Below are 14,751 nucleotides of genomic sequence, written 5' to 3'. Positions count from 1 at the left end.
TACTAAAAACACAAAATTAGCCGGGCATGGTGGCCCATGCCTGTAATCCCAGCTACTCGGGAAGCTGAGGCAGGAGAATCACTTGAACCTGGGAGGCAAAGTTGCGGGGAGCCAAGATCGCGCCACTGCACTCCAGCCTGGGCAACAAGAACGAAACTCCGTCTCAAAAAAACAAACAAACAAACAAAAAAAACCTAGCCAGGCGTGGTGGCACACGCCTGTAATCCCAGCTACTAGGGAAGCTGAGGCAGGAGAATCGCTGGAACCTGGGAGGCAGAGGTTGCAGTGAACCAAGATTGTGCCACTGCACTCCACCCTGGGCAACAGAGTAAGACCTTGTCTCAAAAAAAAAAAAGAGAGAAAACATAAACAACAAAACTACTGCCAAGACATAAACTCTACCATGAGACACAATCATGTGAGTGTCTCTGCACAGCCCACCCTGCCCTCCCACTCCTCTCCTTGTATCAAAAGGCATCAACATAGAATAGGTGACACGGGACAAAAAGGTTTATGACCCAGGAAGTTCAGGAAACACTGGTTTAGACAAAGCGAATCAGGCTTCTTCTCGGGGAGACTTTTGGAGCTTTAACAAGCTAATGTTGGTTGTGATGTGATCGTGATTATGATGGGCCAGAGCTTGTAGCTGAAGCCATGTTGAGTTGGCCTCAGAGCCCTCTCCTTTCCAGGTGCCTAATGCAACTAGTGTCCTTTAGTACAACAGTTGGAAAAGGAGTTCCAGATACGTTATGTATGTATGTGTGTATGTATTTTGACACGGAGACTTACTCTTGTCGCCCAGGCTAGAGTGCAATGGTGCAATCAGCTCACTGCAACCTCCGCCTCCCGGGTCCAAGTGATTCTCCTGCCAGCCTCCTGAGTAGCTGGAATTACAGGCATGTGCCACCATGCCTGGCTAATTTTTTGTATTTTTAGCAGAGACAGGGATTTTCCATGATGGCCAGGCTGGTTTCGAACTCCTGACCTCAGGTGATCCACCCACCTTGGCCTCCAAAAGTTCTGGGATTACAGGCATAAGCCACTGCGCCCTGCCGTATTTATTTTTTAGAGATAGAATCTAGCTGTGTCACCCAGGCCAGAGTGCAGTGGAGCGATCATAGCTCACTGCAGCCTCGAACCCCTAGCTCCAGATACTTTAAAATCAACACTGAGGTTGATTGTTAAGAGGCCACATTACTGGATGGTACCTTGGTCCTACCTGCTCCTCACCCCCCACCCCACCCCACCCCACTGAGAATTACTTTCACTGAATTGAGCTTGGCCTTGAAGCCATCAGCTCGGGTGTGTGCCTGGAGTTATAGGATATAGTCTGTGTTTTATGTGTAGTCCCTGCCCTGCCTCTGAACACATCTGTACACATACATTTTCCTATGATATGTATGGTGCTTTGGCTTGTGTGTGTGTGTCTGTGTGTGGCTGTGTGAGAGACCCTCTTCTAAAGCAGATCCCAATGCCCTGCTCAGAGTCCAGCCTGCTTGAGTTCTCACACCCCTCACACTATATACAGGAAACAGGCTGATTTGCAAAGCCACACCACAAATGTGAGGGAATGGGTGGTTCACTGGCCTGCCAAGCTGCTGAGTGGGCGTAATTTGGGTGTGGACAGCCCTCCTTTTGGTGCATCATTTGCAGGGGGAGGGAGTGCCTTACCTCCCTTGAACACCTACTACGTGCCGGCCAGGTGCAGTGGCTCACACCTGTAATCCCAGCACTTTGGGAGGCCGAGGTGGGTGGATCACAAGGTCAGGAGATCGAAACCATCCTGGCCAATATGGTGAAACCCCATCTCTACTAAAAATGCAAAAATTAGCTGGGCGTGGTGGCGCACCTGTAATCCTAGCACTTGGGAGGCTGAGGCAGGAGAATCGCTTGAACCCAGGAGGCATTTTTGTTTGAGACGGAGTTTCAATCTGTTGCCTAGGCTGGAGTGCAATGACTTGATCTCTGCTCACTACAACCTGCACCTCCTGGGTTCAAGCGATTCTGCCTCAGCCCCCTGAGTAGCTGGGATTACAGGCACCTGCCACTGCCACCACGCCCGGCTAATTTTGCATTTTTAGTGAAAACAGGGTTTCACCACGTTGGCCAGCCTAGTCTCAAGCTCCTGGCCTCAAGTGATCTGCCCGCCTCAGCCTCGCAAAGTGCTGGGATTACAGGTGTGAGCCACCGCGCCCAGCTTGATTATTGCCTCTTTACAGGTAAGTAAACTGAAGTTCAGAGAGAGATGAAGCCACTTGCTCAAGGACATGGTAGAGCGGAATTGTGACTGGGTCGGCCTGTCTCTGAAATGCATGTTCTCTGCCCCACACCACATCTGTGGGCTCTCTTGCCTTTGGTCTTGCTCTGAGGTCTCTGGCCTCGTGGTACCCAAGGAACAGAATCCAGGGATAGTGACCTTGGCTTCACATCCTAGGCACTCTCGAAAATGGGTCTTTCTCCTTCTCAGAACTGTCTTGACTCTGGCAGGAAGCTTTCCAGATCTTAAGAAATACCTTCTCCCCTCCTCTGAACCAACCCTCAGCCTGTTGTCAGCCCCTGTCCACTTGGCCCTTCTCTCTTTGAGAAGAGCCTCTGTTCCTGGGGCCCAAGAGCAAGGGACCCTGTTTGATTCATCTGTCATAGGGCTGGGTGGAAGGAACTGCTCATGCCTGTCCAGGGTGAATGACCCTCCCTGAAGCGCGGGGAGAGCCACCATGTTCCCCAGCCCCCACAAGAGACTACAGGACTCGGAGCTGTAGATAGGAGAAAGGCTGGGACCTGCTGACTAGGCGGAAAGTGTGTGTCAAGAAAAACTCCAATGAAGCAGGGGAAACCTGGAAATCTGGCTGAGTGGGGACTCCCCCAAAAAATTAAGGCTCAGAGTTAAAAAGTTAGGAGGTGAGCAGGTAGCAACTATGCCTCCCCAATCTCTCTCCACCTCCCTGGGGTTTGAAGCAGGAATCAGCAAAACCAACTGGCCCTACACAGGCAGGGCTGAAGCCGGAGGGAGCCAGGGGCGAGGGGAGGACATCCTGCTGTGACGCTTGGCAGAGGCAGGAATGGTGACTTTCCAGATGGGAGTTCAGCGCTTCCTCACCCAGGGCCAACTGCACCCCTGTCTGGGATAAAAATAGTACTTCCTATTCCTTTCTCCCATCATTCTCTTTCACTCCCAACCTCCCAGACTCAGATCAGATATGTCCATCCACCCTGGAGCGCCATCCCGGGTGATGGACACCCCCACACATATTAGTCCACGCCCATCAGGAGACTCTTCCCTCGATCGCTGAGGATAAAATCACTCCTCGCATGTCCATCTGGATGCCCTGGGTGATCTCTCTTTCTCTCTCTCTCTATCTCTGTCTCTCTCAGGAGATTCTTGTCACTGGGGTCTGTCTCAGAAACCAGAAGGATTCCTGGGTCCTCTGAGTCCAACCTGTCCATCACCCTGCTCCAGGCGGGGTGGTCACAGCCTCGGACATCACTCTCTCAGTGGCAGTGGCCCAGCCCTGCCACTGCCTTGCTGAGAAACCATAGGCAGTGAGTGCCTTGTTATCTCCGGGCCTCAGGAGCCTCATCCTCATGGCATGAGGGACTGGATTTGGTGGTTTCTGGAAGCCTTTTTAACACCTGACTGTCCATGTGCCTGGTCTCCAGGAAACATGGTCCCAGTGAGGTGGGGCTGCTGGTGGACAGCACGGCAGAGGCAAGCGCCACCAGCTTCGCAGGAAAGAGGCAACCCAGCGACACTGCCTGCCTCCCACCTGACCTTGAGCGAGGATCTTCTCTCCCCAGCCACAAAGGGCTGCTGTGTCCCTAGGGAGCCTGGGCCCGCGTAACCGCAGCCGTCTGCTATCAGGCCTCTCACCCCAGTGCCTGCGCCCCCAGTACCAGCGCTCCTTACCTGCCCAGCCCGGGAGCCCTCTGGTCCCATTCACATGGTCCTCCTGGCCTAAGTTGGCTGCCTGGACAGTCTCAGCTCCCTTCACCGTCGTAGCCACCACCTGTCTCCCCGCGCCCACGTCCCACCCTGACTTCCTGCCTCCTCCCGAGGGCTCCGCAGCCAACCGGGCCCCAGCAGCCCAACCACAACCCTCTAGCACCCCAAGCTTCCTGCCACCATAGACCCCCGCCTCTCAGCCCCTGGGGGTCCCCTACATCTCCAGGCCAGGCCCTACTTCCCCTACTGTCCCAGGGTGACACTGGGAGGTTTAAAGTTGAGGGGAGGATGTCTGATAGACCCTCCCTTCTGCCCTCCAGAGTGCATCTGGGCAAGAGATTCAAGGGCAGCCTTTGGGCCCAGGGAGCAGGGGGCAAGCAGACACACACTCAGCTTACGGTGAGAGGCAAGCAGCACCGCAGCACCACCGTTGCAGCTGAGAGACCCTTTTGTTTCTATCTGGCAGCAAAGGTAGCATCATTCAGAGTCAGAGGAGAGGACAATATCCCTGTTAAGTAGCTGGTGAGCAGACCACGCATGTTGCAGTCAGGTCAGGCCAAGAGAACAATTCCCATGCCATCTCGGAGCATGGGACAGTGGCTTTATTATAGTCAAGTGTAGGTGAATGGTAGGCTACCATCCCTCTTATAGACAGAGTGCTGGAAAACAGCCTGTTTCAGGAGGCAGACAGGAGGACAACCTCATGTCTCCAAGAGGGCATCGTAACGGCCCCTGCTGTAGTCAGAGGCCAGGACAACACCCACTAATCATGGTCGGAGAGTAGGGCAACACTTTGAATTCAGGTAGAGGCAAGGTCACAGCCCCTGGCAGAGGTGGAGGGCTTGGCACTATCTCCTGCAACAGGTGGATGACAGAGCAAACAGGGCCGCTCAGGCCCCCAGGTGCAGGCCACAGACAGTCAGGACTTTCTGTTATAAGCAGGAGGCAAGAAGATCCTCACGAGCAGCAGGCAGGCAAAGAATTTCCATTTCCCCTGGGGCCAGGCTGAAGGGGCGCCCATCATTAGCTGAGGGCCAGGTCACCAGTGATATGAGGAACGCCAGGTGGCCTCATCAGGTCCGAGAACCCAGCCTTGACCCCCGCAGGAGGAAAGTGCACATGCGTCACTGCCTGAGTGAGCTGGTGGGGGGAGGGGAACCCACAGAGCATTGTTGGGGTTTGTGAGGTGGAAGCAATGCTGTGTGCACCTCAGCTGTGGAGAGAAGGGGGGGCAGGAAATGGGTGGGGGGAAGAGGAAGCCTGAGTTGGAAAGTCAGACAAAGAGGGTAACACAAGAAACAAAGGCTGAGAGAGACAAAGTTGAAAAACCTTCACAGTGACACAGAGCCTAGAGTTGGAGCTCCAGGTGCAGGGCCCAGACTCCGTTGCAATGTAAGCCTGAACACTTCACAGTCCATCTCCCGGTCTCAGCACAGAGTAGAAAGACAGCAGTTGGGAGTAATAGTTCACATTCACTGAGTGCTCACTGTGCACTATTTCCCTTAAGGCACATCCGCTGCCTGTGGAGTGAGAATCAGCACCTCCATTGTGGAGGTGAGGAAATAGACTCAGGGGTTAAGGGAGCTCCTCAGGGTCTAATAGAAATAAACGGTGGCTCAGGCCTGTAATCCTAGCACTTCGGGAGGCCCAGGCAGGTGGATCACTTGAGGTCAGGAGTTCGAGACCAGCCTGGCCAACATGGCGAAACCCTGTCTCTATTAAAAATACAAAAATTAGCCAGGCATGGTGGCGGGTGCCTATAATCCCAGTTACTCAGGAGGCTGAGGCAGGAGAATCGCTTGAAATCGGAAGGCGGAGGTTGCAGTGAGCCAAGGTCACGCCACTGCACTCCAGCCTGGGTGAAAGAGTGAAATTGCATCTCAAGAAAGGAAAAGAGAAGAGAAGGAAAAGAAATAAAATAAAATAAAATAAAATAAAATTAGCCAGATGTAGCGGTGGCCGCTTGTAATCCCAGCTACTTGGGAGGCTGAGGCAGGAGAATCACTTGATCCCGGGAGGCAGAGGTTGCAGTGAGCCGAGATTGCGCTACTGCACTCCAGCCTGGGTGACAGAGCGAGACTCCGTCTCAAAGAAGAAGGAGAAGAAGAAATAACAACAAAAATAAATAAATGGGGTAGCTGGCTTTGAACCTATGTCTCCCAGATTCTGCATTCTTCAGCAGTCCAATTTACCTAAGTCACCTCCCATGGGCCTGCAGTGAACTAGGGTGGTCCCAGTGACAGGCGACATTCAGATAACGGCCTTGGGCCTAAATAAACGACTGCAAGAGACCTTGATAGGAACCAGAAAGGGCGTTTATTGAGTAGTTTGAGGGTGTGAGATCTTCCTCCTCCCCCTCCCAGCTGGGGCAGCAGAGGAAACAGGATGCTGGGGTTTTGCACTCTTGGAATTCAGCTCTCAGAAACCTAAATGTTCCTCCTCCCCCGCCAGGAGCTGGTGCCTCTAGGGCACCCCTCCCTTTCCTCTTCCCAGACAGGCAGGGGAAGCAGCATTGGGAGAGGGGGCGGGGAGTCAGGGGGGCACAGGTGTTCCTCAGCAGAGGGTGAAGCGCCGGGCGCTGATGTTCATGCGCGTGAGGCCCAGGTGCCGCAGCAGCGGGGCCAGGGCCAGGCCAGCCCCGGGCTCCAGCTCCAGCTCCAGCTCGGCCTCATCCAGCAGCTCCTGATGCAGGTGACAGGCTTGGTCCATCTTCAACCGGTGCAGCTGGGCCCGCAGCCGCAGCAGCTGCCCTGCCAACTGCCGGTCCTGCGCCTGCATCTCCCGCTGCGGCCGAGAGGGGGCGTGAGCCTGCCGGACAGGCCCTCGGTCGCTCGCCCTTTCTCCCTTCCTGGCAACGCCGGGCCTTTGCACTGGCTGTGTCCTCCCCAGCCCCCTCTCACCTCAGCTTGATCTCTCCCCATCTCCCAATCTGGCTCCACCTGGTGGTTCTCAAACCTAGCTAAGGAGTCTTTTTTTGTTTGTTTGTTTATTTGTTTGTTTGTTTGAGACGGAGTCTCGCTTTGTCTTCCAGGCTGGAGTGCAGTGGCACGATCTCGGCTCACTGCAAGCTCCACCTCCCAGATTCACGCCATTCTCCTGCCCTAGCCTCCCGAGTAGCTGAGACTACAGGCGCCGGCCACCACGCCCGGCTAATTTTTTGTATTTTCGGTAGAGACGGGGTTTCACCGTGTTAGCCAGGATGGTCTCAATCTCCTGACCTCATCATGATCCGCCCACCTCAGCCTCCCAAAGTGCTGGGATTACAGGCGTGAGCCACCACACCCGGCCAGGAGTCATTATTAAGCAAATCCAACTGCCTGGGCCCCATCCCAGATCAACTAAGCAGAATCTCTGCGTTGGAGCCCAGCTGGGTATCTTTATATCTGCACATGTTGAGTTGGGAGCCACCTACTGAAACTTCATCTCTTCAGAATCTGCCTGCAGCATCGCTGTATCTTTGGGCCATAGAAAGTCCCAGAGTAGGGGAAGCTGTGTCTTTCCCTATTTATAATGGTGCCCCACACTCCCCAACGCCAGTGTTCTGTCCCCTAAGCAATAAGAGCATAAGGTCAGTACACTGGATGGAGTCCTTCTTCAGCAAGACTCCCTGAATACAACACTGGACAAATCCATTCCCAGCTCCTCAGCCCAGGACACCGGAGTTGCCTGCAGTAACTGCCCCATGCCTGTGGTCTTGGGCCCTGAGGAGGACCAGCCTGAGGCCCTGTGCAAAGCTGCCCGCCCCACCAGACTCACCAGCTCCTGTCGGAGCCACTCAAGGGCGGTGTCCATTGAGTCGAAACCACAGATGTCCCCAGGTCCCCCTGGTCCAGGTTTGGCTTGGGCCTTGCGCCAGGCCTGGCTCTGGACCTGGGCTGTCCACTCCAGATATGAGGGCCGCCGAGTCTGCAGCTGTAGCTTGGCTGTCAGTGCCTTCACAGAGTCCAGGCTCTCCCCCTCCTCATCCTCCTCGTCCTCTTCACCCACTGCCTGGAATTTCAGTAGCCCCAGGGACATGGCAGGTTTAAGGTGAGTGACAGGGCAGGGCTGCAGCTCTGGAATTAGGGAAAGGCTGGCAATATTGCCCAGGGAGAGGTGGTAGAAGCTGAGAGTGAGAAGAGCGCGCCAGGGAGTGTGCGGTGGTCAATGTTGAAGGTGGGTTAGGGGGGCTGAGTGTGCCAAGGTGAGTGAGCAGATGGTTGTGTGAGGCCAAGTATGCAAGGGCTGGAATTTTCCTGGACTGCTAACTTGAGAGCCACGTGATGCCCATCTGGGTGGGGGCCGGAGGAACCCTGCTCCTCTGGCCCTTTGGATGAATTTTATTGTCTTTGCCCAGAAGGAGACACCCAGTTCCCAGAAAGGAAGTTACTCCAGGATGAGAAAAGCATCATTCATACCAGAATCTTGGCCCTCCTCCCAAGACCCAAGTTAAGGGAGCTGAGATCCGGGAGGAGGCTGCCTAGCCACCCCTTGTCCTTACTCGTGACACCAGCCCTTCAGGAAAGGACTAGCCTCCAGGGCCCTGGCCTGGGAGTCAGGAGACCTGGGTTCTAGTGCTGGCTCTGCAGAACCTTGGGCGAGTCACTGACCTTCTCAGAGCTCTGTTGGGACAGATGAAGGATTTCAGGCTAATACTCTAAGGAGTCCTCAAGGGCTGCCTGCAGGAGAAGGGCAGAGCTGTGGATGGGCTCCTTGCCTTCCCTCTCCCTGCCCCTCCCAGGGCTTCAACCAGAGCAGTTCTCTTTTTTAAACTTTGTTTTGAAACATAACGTACACAACAGAAGGATGGCTGCAGTGCCTCATGCCTGCAATCCCTGCACTTTGGGAAGCTGAGGTGGGCGGATCAAGAGGTCAGGAGATTGAGACCATCCTGGCTAACACGGTGAAACCCCGTCTCTACTAAAAATACAAAAAATTAGCTGAGTGTGGTAGCATGCGTCTGTAGTCCCAGCTACTTGGGAGGCTGAGGCAAGAGAATCGCCTAAACTCGAGAGGCAGAGGTTGCAGTGAGCTGAGATCAAGCCATTGCATTCCAGCCTGGGTGACAGAGCAAGAGTCTGTCTAAGAAAAGGAAAAAAAGGCCAGGCGCGGTGGCTCACGCCTGTAATCCCAGCACTTTGGGAGGCCAAGGCGGGCGGATCACGAGGTCAGGAGATCGAGACCATCCTGGCCATGCAGGTGAAACCCGTCTACCTAAAAATAAAAACTAGCCGAGGCCCAGTGACGAAGCCTGTAGTCCCAGCTACTCGGGGAGGCTGAGAGGCAGAATAGAACAGGAGGGAGCTGCATTTGAGCGAGATCAGCTCCACCTGCCTCAACCTGGTGACTAAAGGACTCATCTCAAAAAAAAAAAAAGAAAAGGAAAAAAAGAAAGAAGAAAGGCCCGGTGTGATGGCTCAAGCCTGTAATCAGCACTTTGGGAGCCGGGGTGGAGGATCATGAGGTGGGAATCGAGACCATCCGGCTAACTGCAGTTGAAACCCGTCTCTACTAAAAAATACAAAAAAAGACTAGCCAGACAAGGTGGTGGTGGCCTGTAGTCCCAGCTACTTTTCGGGGAGGCTGAGGGACAGGAGAATGTAAACCGGAGGAGCTTACAGTGAGCTGAGGATCTGGCTACTGCACACTCCAGCCTGGGTGACAGAGTGAACTCTGTCTCAAAAAAAAAAGAAGAAAGGAAAGAAAGAGAGAGAGAGAAAGAGAAAGAGAGAGAAAGAAAAGAAGCATAACATACACACAGAAAAACTGTACATATCATAAATGCATGGAGACATGGTAGCTCACGCCTGTAATCCCAACATTTTGGAAGGCCGAGGTGGGCAGATCACCTGAGGTCAGGAATTTAAGACCAGCCTGGCCAACATGATGAAACCCTATCTCTACTAAAAATACAAAATGATCTGGGCGTGGTGGTGCACGCCTGTAATCCCAGCTACCCAGGAGGGTGAGGCAGGAGAATCAATGGAGCCCGGGAGGCGGAGGTTGCAGTGAGCCAAGATCACGCCATTGCACTCCAGCCTGGGCAAAAAGAGCAAAACTCCATCTCAAAAAATAAGTAAATAAATAAATAAATGAATGTATGGCTCGATGAATTCTCCCAAAGTGAACATATCCATGTAACTAGCCCCCAGATCAAGCAACAGAGTGTTACCAGCACCCAGGAAGGGCTGTTAGCTTCCCGTGTGCTCCTGGCCTGTCACTAATCTCCAAAGGGTAACACCACCCTCATTCTAACAACATAGTTTTCTCTGTTTGTATACCTTCTAGTCTTTCACTAACTTTAGTATGCATCAGAATCACCTAGAAAGCTTGCTAAGCTTGCTAGGCCCCACCACCCAGAGTTTCAGATTCAGTATGTATGGGGTGGGACCTGGTAATCTGCATTTCTACCAAATTTCCATCCCAGCTGCTGCTGCTGCTGGTCTGGAATTTTACAATTTGTACTTTTTTTTTTTGAGACCGGGTCTTGCTTTGTTGCCAGGCTAGAGTGCAGTGGCGGGATTATGGCTCACTGCAACCTCGAACTCTTGGACTCAGGTGATTATCTTGCTTCACCTCCTCAGTAGCTGGGACTTACAGGGCCAAGACCCCACACCCAGCTAATTTTTTTTTTTTTAATTTTTGGTAGAGATGAGGTCTTCCTCTCTTGCTCATAATGGTTTGGAACTTGGCTGGGCACGGTGGCTCATGCCTGTAATCCCAGCACTTTGGGAGCCCAAGGCAGGTGGATCACGAGGTCAGGAGATCGAGACCATCCTGGCTAACACAGCGAAACCCCATCTTTACTAAAAAATACAAAAAAATTAGCTGGGCCTGGTGGCGGGTGCCTGTAGTCCCAGTTACTCAGGAGGCTGAGGCAGGAAAATGGTATGAACCCAGGAGGTGGAGCTTGCAGTGAGCCGAGATCACACCACTGCACTACAGCCTGGGCGACAGAGCGAGACTCCATCTCAAAAAAAAAATGGTCTCAAACTCCTGGGCTGAAGCAAATATGTATTCTTTCATGTCTGATTTCTTTCATAGAATAGTTCCAATTTTATGTTTATACTATGGTTTCACTTTTTTTTTTAATTTGAAAGAAGGCTTGTGTGTGTGTGCAAAACTTACATGCAAAAGTCTGGAACAGAGTGGACCAGAAGGCCCTTTGAAGGCAGAAGTTGGTATTATTCTTCTTAGTAATCAGCATCCAGCACAGTGTGGACATCAGTGTTTAAGAAATGAAAACATGGGAGGCTGAGGCAGGAGAATCTCTTGAACCCTGGAGGTGGAGGTTGCAGTGAGCTGAGATAGCACCATTGTTCTCCAGCCTGGGTGACACAGCGAAACTCCATCTCAAAAAAATAAATAAATAAATAAATAAGTGAAAACATATACACTCTTAATAATAGAGCTGCTAGAGGCCAGGTGCAGTGGCTCACGCCTGTAATCCCAACACTTTGGGAGGCCAAGGCAGGCAGATCACAAGATCAGGAGTTCGAGACCAGCCTGGCCAATATGGTGAAACCCTATCTCTACTAAAAATACAAGAAGTAGTCGGGGATGGTGGTGTGCGCCTGTAGTCCCAGCTACTCAGGAGGCTGTGACAGAATCACTTGAACCAAGAAAGCAGAGGTTGCAGTGAACCGAGATTGTGCCACTGTACTCCAGCCTGAGTGACAGAATGAGACTCCATCTCAAATAAATAAATAAATAAAATAATAATAATAATATCACGCCTGTAATCCCAGCACTTTGGGAGGCCGAGGCAGGCGGATCACAAGGTCAGGAAATCGAGACCATCCTGGCTAACACGGTGAAACCCCGTCTCTACTAAAAATACAAAAAATTAGCTGGGCACGGTGGCGGGCGCCTGTAGTCCCGGCTACTCGGGAGGCTGAGGCAGGAGAATGGCGTGAACCCAGGAGGCGGAGCTTGCAGTGAGCCGAAATCGCGCCACTGCACTCCAGCCTGGGCGACAGAGCGAGACTCCGTCTCAAAATAATAATAATAATAATAATAATAATAATAATAATAATAGAGCCTGGCCACGGTGGCTCAGGCCTGTAATCTCAGCACTTTGGGAGGCTGAGGTGGGCGCATCACTTGAGGTCGGGAATTGGAGACAAGCCTGACCAACATGGAGAAACTCTGTCTCTACTAAAAATACAAAATTGGCCGGGCGCGGTGGCTCAGGCCTGTAATCCCAGCACTTTGGGAGGCCAAGGTGGGCGGATCACGAGGTCAGATCAAGACCATCAAGCAATGGGAGGATTGCTTGAGCCCAGAAGGGCAAAGCTGCTGCAGTGAGCCCTGATCACATCACTACACTCCAGCCTGGGTGACAGAGGCAGACCGGTCTCAAAAAAAAAAAAAAAAGCCTTCTCTGCCTATGAAGTACCATTGTTTTATTCCTTTATTCTTTTTTTCTTTTTCTTTTTTTTTTTTTTGAGACTCGCTCTGTTGCCCAGGCTGTAGTGCAGTGGCGCGATCTCGGCTCACTGCAAGCTCTGCCTCCCGGGTTCACGCAGTTCTCCTGCCACAGCCTCCCAAGTAGCTGGGACTACAGGCGCACGCCACCACGCCCAGCTAATTTTTTGTATTTTTAGTAGAGATGGGATTTCACTGTGTTAGCCAGGATGGTCTTGATCTCCTGACCTCATGATCCACCCGCCTCGGCCTCCTAAAGTGCTGGGATTACAGGCGTGAGCCATTGCGCCCAGCTCTATTTTTCTTTTTCTTTCCTTTTTTTTTTGTTTTTTGAGAGAAGTCTCGCTCTTATCCCCCAGGTTTGAGTGCAATGGCTTGATCTCAGCTCACTGCAACCTCTGCCTCCCGGGTTCAAGGGATTCTCCTGCCTCTGCCTCCCAAGTAGCTGGGATTAAGTCGCCTGCCACCACTAATTTTTGTGTATTTTAGTAGAGACAGGGTTTCACCATGTTGGCCAGGCTGGTTTCGAACTCCTAACCTGAAGTGATCTGCCCGCCTCGGCCTCCCAAAGTGCTGAGATTATAGGCGTGAGCCACTGCCCTGGCCTATTCTTTTTTTCTTTTTTTTTTTTTTTTTGAGACAGAGTCTCAGTCTATCACCCAGACTGGAGTGCAGTGGTGCAATCTTGGCTCACTGCAACCTCCGCCTCCCGGGTTCAAGTGATTCTCCTGCCTCAGCCTCCTGAGTAGCTAGGATTACAGGTGTGTGCCACCACACCCTGCTAATTTTTGTATTCTTTAGTAGAGATAGGGTTTCACCATGTTGGTCATGCTGGTCTTGAACTCCTTACCTCGTGATCCGCCCTCCTCAGCCTCCCAAAGTGTTGGGATTACAGGTGTGAGCCACCATGCCCAGCCTTTTTTTTTGAGACGGCATCTTGCTCTGTAATGCAGGCTGGAGTGCAGTGGCACAATCTCACTGCAAGCTCACTGCAAGCTCCGCCTCCCGGGTTCACGCCATTCTCCTGCCTCAGCCTCCCAAGTAGCTGGGACTACAGTTGCTCACCACCACACCCGGCTAATTTTTTGTCTTGTATTTTTAGTAGAGACGGGGTTTCACTGTGTTAGCCAGGATGGTCTTGATCTCCTGACCTCATGATCCGCCCACCTTGGCCTCCCAAAGTGCTGGGATTACAGGCGTGAACCACCGCACCCGGCCTTCTTTATTCTTAATTAAAAAGAAAGAGAGAGAAAGAGAGGAAGAGAGAAAGAGAGGAAGAGAGGAAGAGAGGGAGGGAGGGAGGGAGGGAAAGAAGATGAATAAAAGAGGCTGGGCATGGTGGCTCATGCCTGTAATCCCAGCACTTTGGGAGTCCACGAGGCAGGAGCATTGCTTGAGGCTTGGAGTTGAAGACCAGCCTGGGCAAAACAGGGAGACCACCATCTCCACAAAAACATTTACAAAAGAAAAAAGAAAAAGAAGGTGGATGGATGAATAGATGGGTTCTGTGGGAAACTGGCACAGCTCTCTTCCTGCAATTTTACCAGCTTAATTGTGTCTCTTGCCAGACTGAAAACCCTGTGAACAGAACCTTCCCCAGTCATCCTTGGGCCCCAGCACCAAACACAAGACCCAGCTAGCTCACTGTACCGGCAATACACACTTGCTGAAAAGGTGGTGTGATAGCGGATGGGGTTCTTGAGGTCTGGACTTAGCCAGAAGTGGGTTGCACAGAGGGCGCCCTCAGGCAGGGACTTCCAGCTGCAAGGTGGGGGAGGGGTGCCAGCTACACAGCTGCAAGCATTTAAGGTGGACCAAAGGATTTCCCCAACCCAAGTTTCTTATGTATGGGAGGAAGTAGGCAGTTCCCAGTTTCAAACCCACTTTCCAGCCCTTCCACCAGGGTAGGGGGGAAGAGATCCTTCCTTCCTTCCTTCCTTCCTTCCTTCCTTCCTTCCTTCCTTCCTCCCTCCCTCCCTCCTTCCTTCCTTTCTTTTCTTTTTTTCTTTTTTCTTTTTTTTTTTTTTGAGACGGAGTCTCGCTCTGTTGCCCGGGCTCGAGTGCAGTGGCTTGATCTCAGCTCACTGCAAGCTCCGCCTCCTGGGTTTACGCCATTCTCCTGCCTCAGCCTGCGCAGTAGCTGGGACTACAGGCGCCTGCCACCTCGCCCGGCTAGTTTTTGTTTTTGTATTTTTTTAGTAGAGACGGGGTTTCACCGTGTTAGCCAGGATGGTCTCGCTCTCCTGACCTGGTGATCCGCCCGTCTTGGCCTCCCAAAGTGCTGGGATTACAGGCTTGAGCCACCGTGCCCGGCCTTCTCTTTTTTTTTTGACAGAGTTTTGCTCTTGTTGCCCAGGCTGGAGTGCAATGGCGCTATCTCGGCTCACTGCAACCTCCCTCTCCTG

At 52.4% G+C, this 14,751-nt stretch overlaps 2 protein-coding genes across 9 annotated transcripts in view; both read right to left on the bottom strand.

Moving 5' to 3' along the window:
• The window catches only part of LCK (LCK proto-oncogene, Src family tyrosine kinase), a 32,883-nt gene extending 28,850 nt beyond the window's left edge, over nt 1-4,033 (bottom strand). For 3 of the 8 annotated variants that reach the window (XM_009203899.4, XM_009203914.4, XM_021938939.2), the window contains exon 1: nt 3,905-4,033. Coding sequence is in view for 1 of the 8 variants with exons in the window: in XM_021938917.2 (XP_021794609.2) it covers nt 2,985-3,031 (47 nt within the window). In the remaining 7 variants the exon portion in view is untranslated. Of the gene's footprint in view, nt 1-2,984; nt 3,120-3,904 lie in introns of those variants that run through there. The other 5 variants (XM_009203891.4, XM_021938934.2, XM_021938917.2 and 2 more) reach the window with 4 other exon arrangements.
• A 2,204-nt stretch (nt 4,034-6,237) lies between these two features.
• FAM167B (family with sequence similarity 167 member B) lies at nt 6,238-8,782 on the bottom strand. Its single transcript, XM_003891508.5, has 3 exons — nt 8,530-8,782; nt 7,697-7,995; nt 6,238-6,724 (listed from the first exon to the last, which is right to left on the bottom strand). Exons 2-3 carry the CDS (start codon nt 7,955-7,957, stop codon nt 6,494-6,496), a joined length of 492 nt encoding a protein of 163 aa, XP_003891557.1. The 5' UTR covers nt 7,958-7,995; nt 8,530-8,782; the 3' UTR covers nt 6,238-6,493.
• Between the last annotated feature and the right edge of the window lie 5,969 nt (nt 8,783-14,751).

The sequence above is a fragment of the Papio anubis genome, chromosome 1 (genome assembly GCF_008728515.1).
Source record: "Papio anubis isolate 15944 chromosome 1, Panubis1.0, whole genome shotgun sequence".
NCBI lineage: Eukaryota > Metazoa > Chordata > Mammalia > Primates > Cercopithecidae > Papio > Papio anubis.
Note: the sequence above shows the minus strand (reverse complement) of the source record. Positions and strands in the feature narration are given on the sequence as shown.

Coding starts and splice junctions, on each gene's coding strand:
- FAM167B (XM_003891508.5), bottom strand. CDS start 7,957: ATGTCCCTGGGGCTACTGAAATTCCAGGCAGTGGGTGAAGAGGACGAG. Junction 6,725..7,696: donor AGTGGCTCCGACAGGAGCTG/GTGAGTCTGGTG, acceptor TCTCGGCCGCAG/CGGGAGATGCAGGCGCAGGA.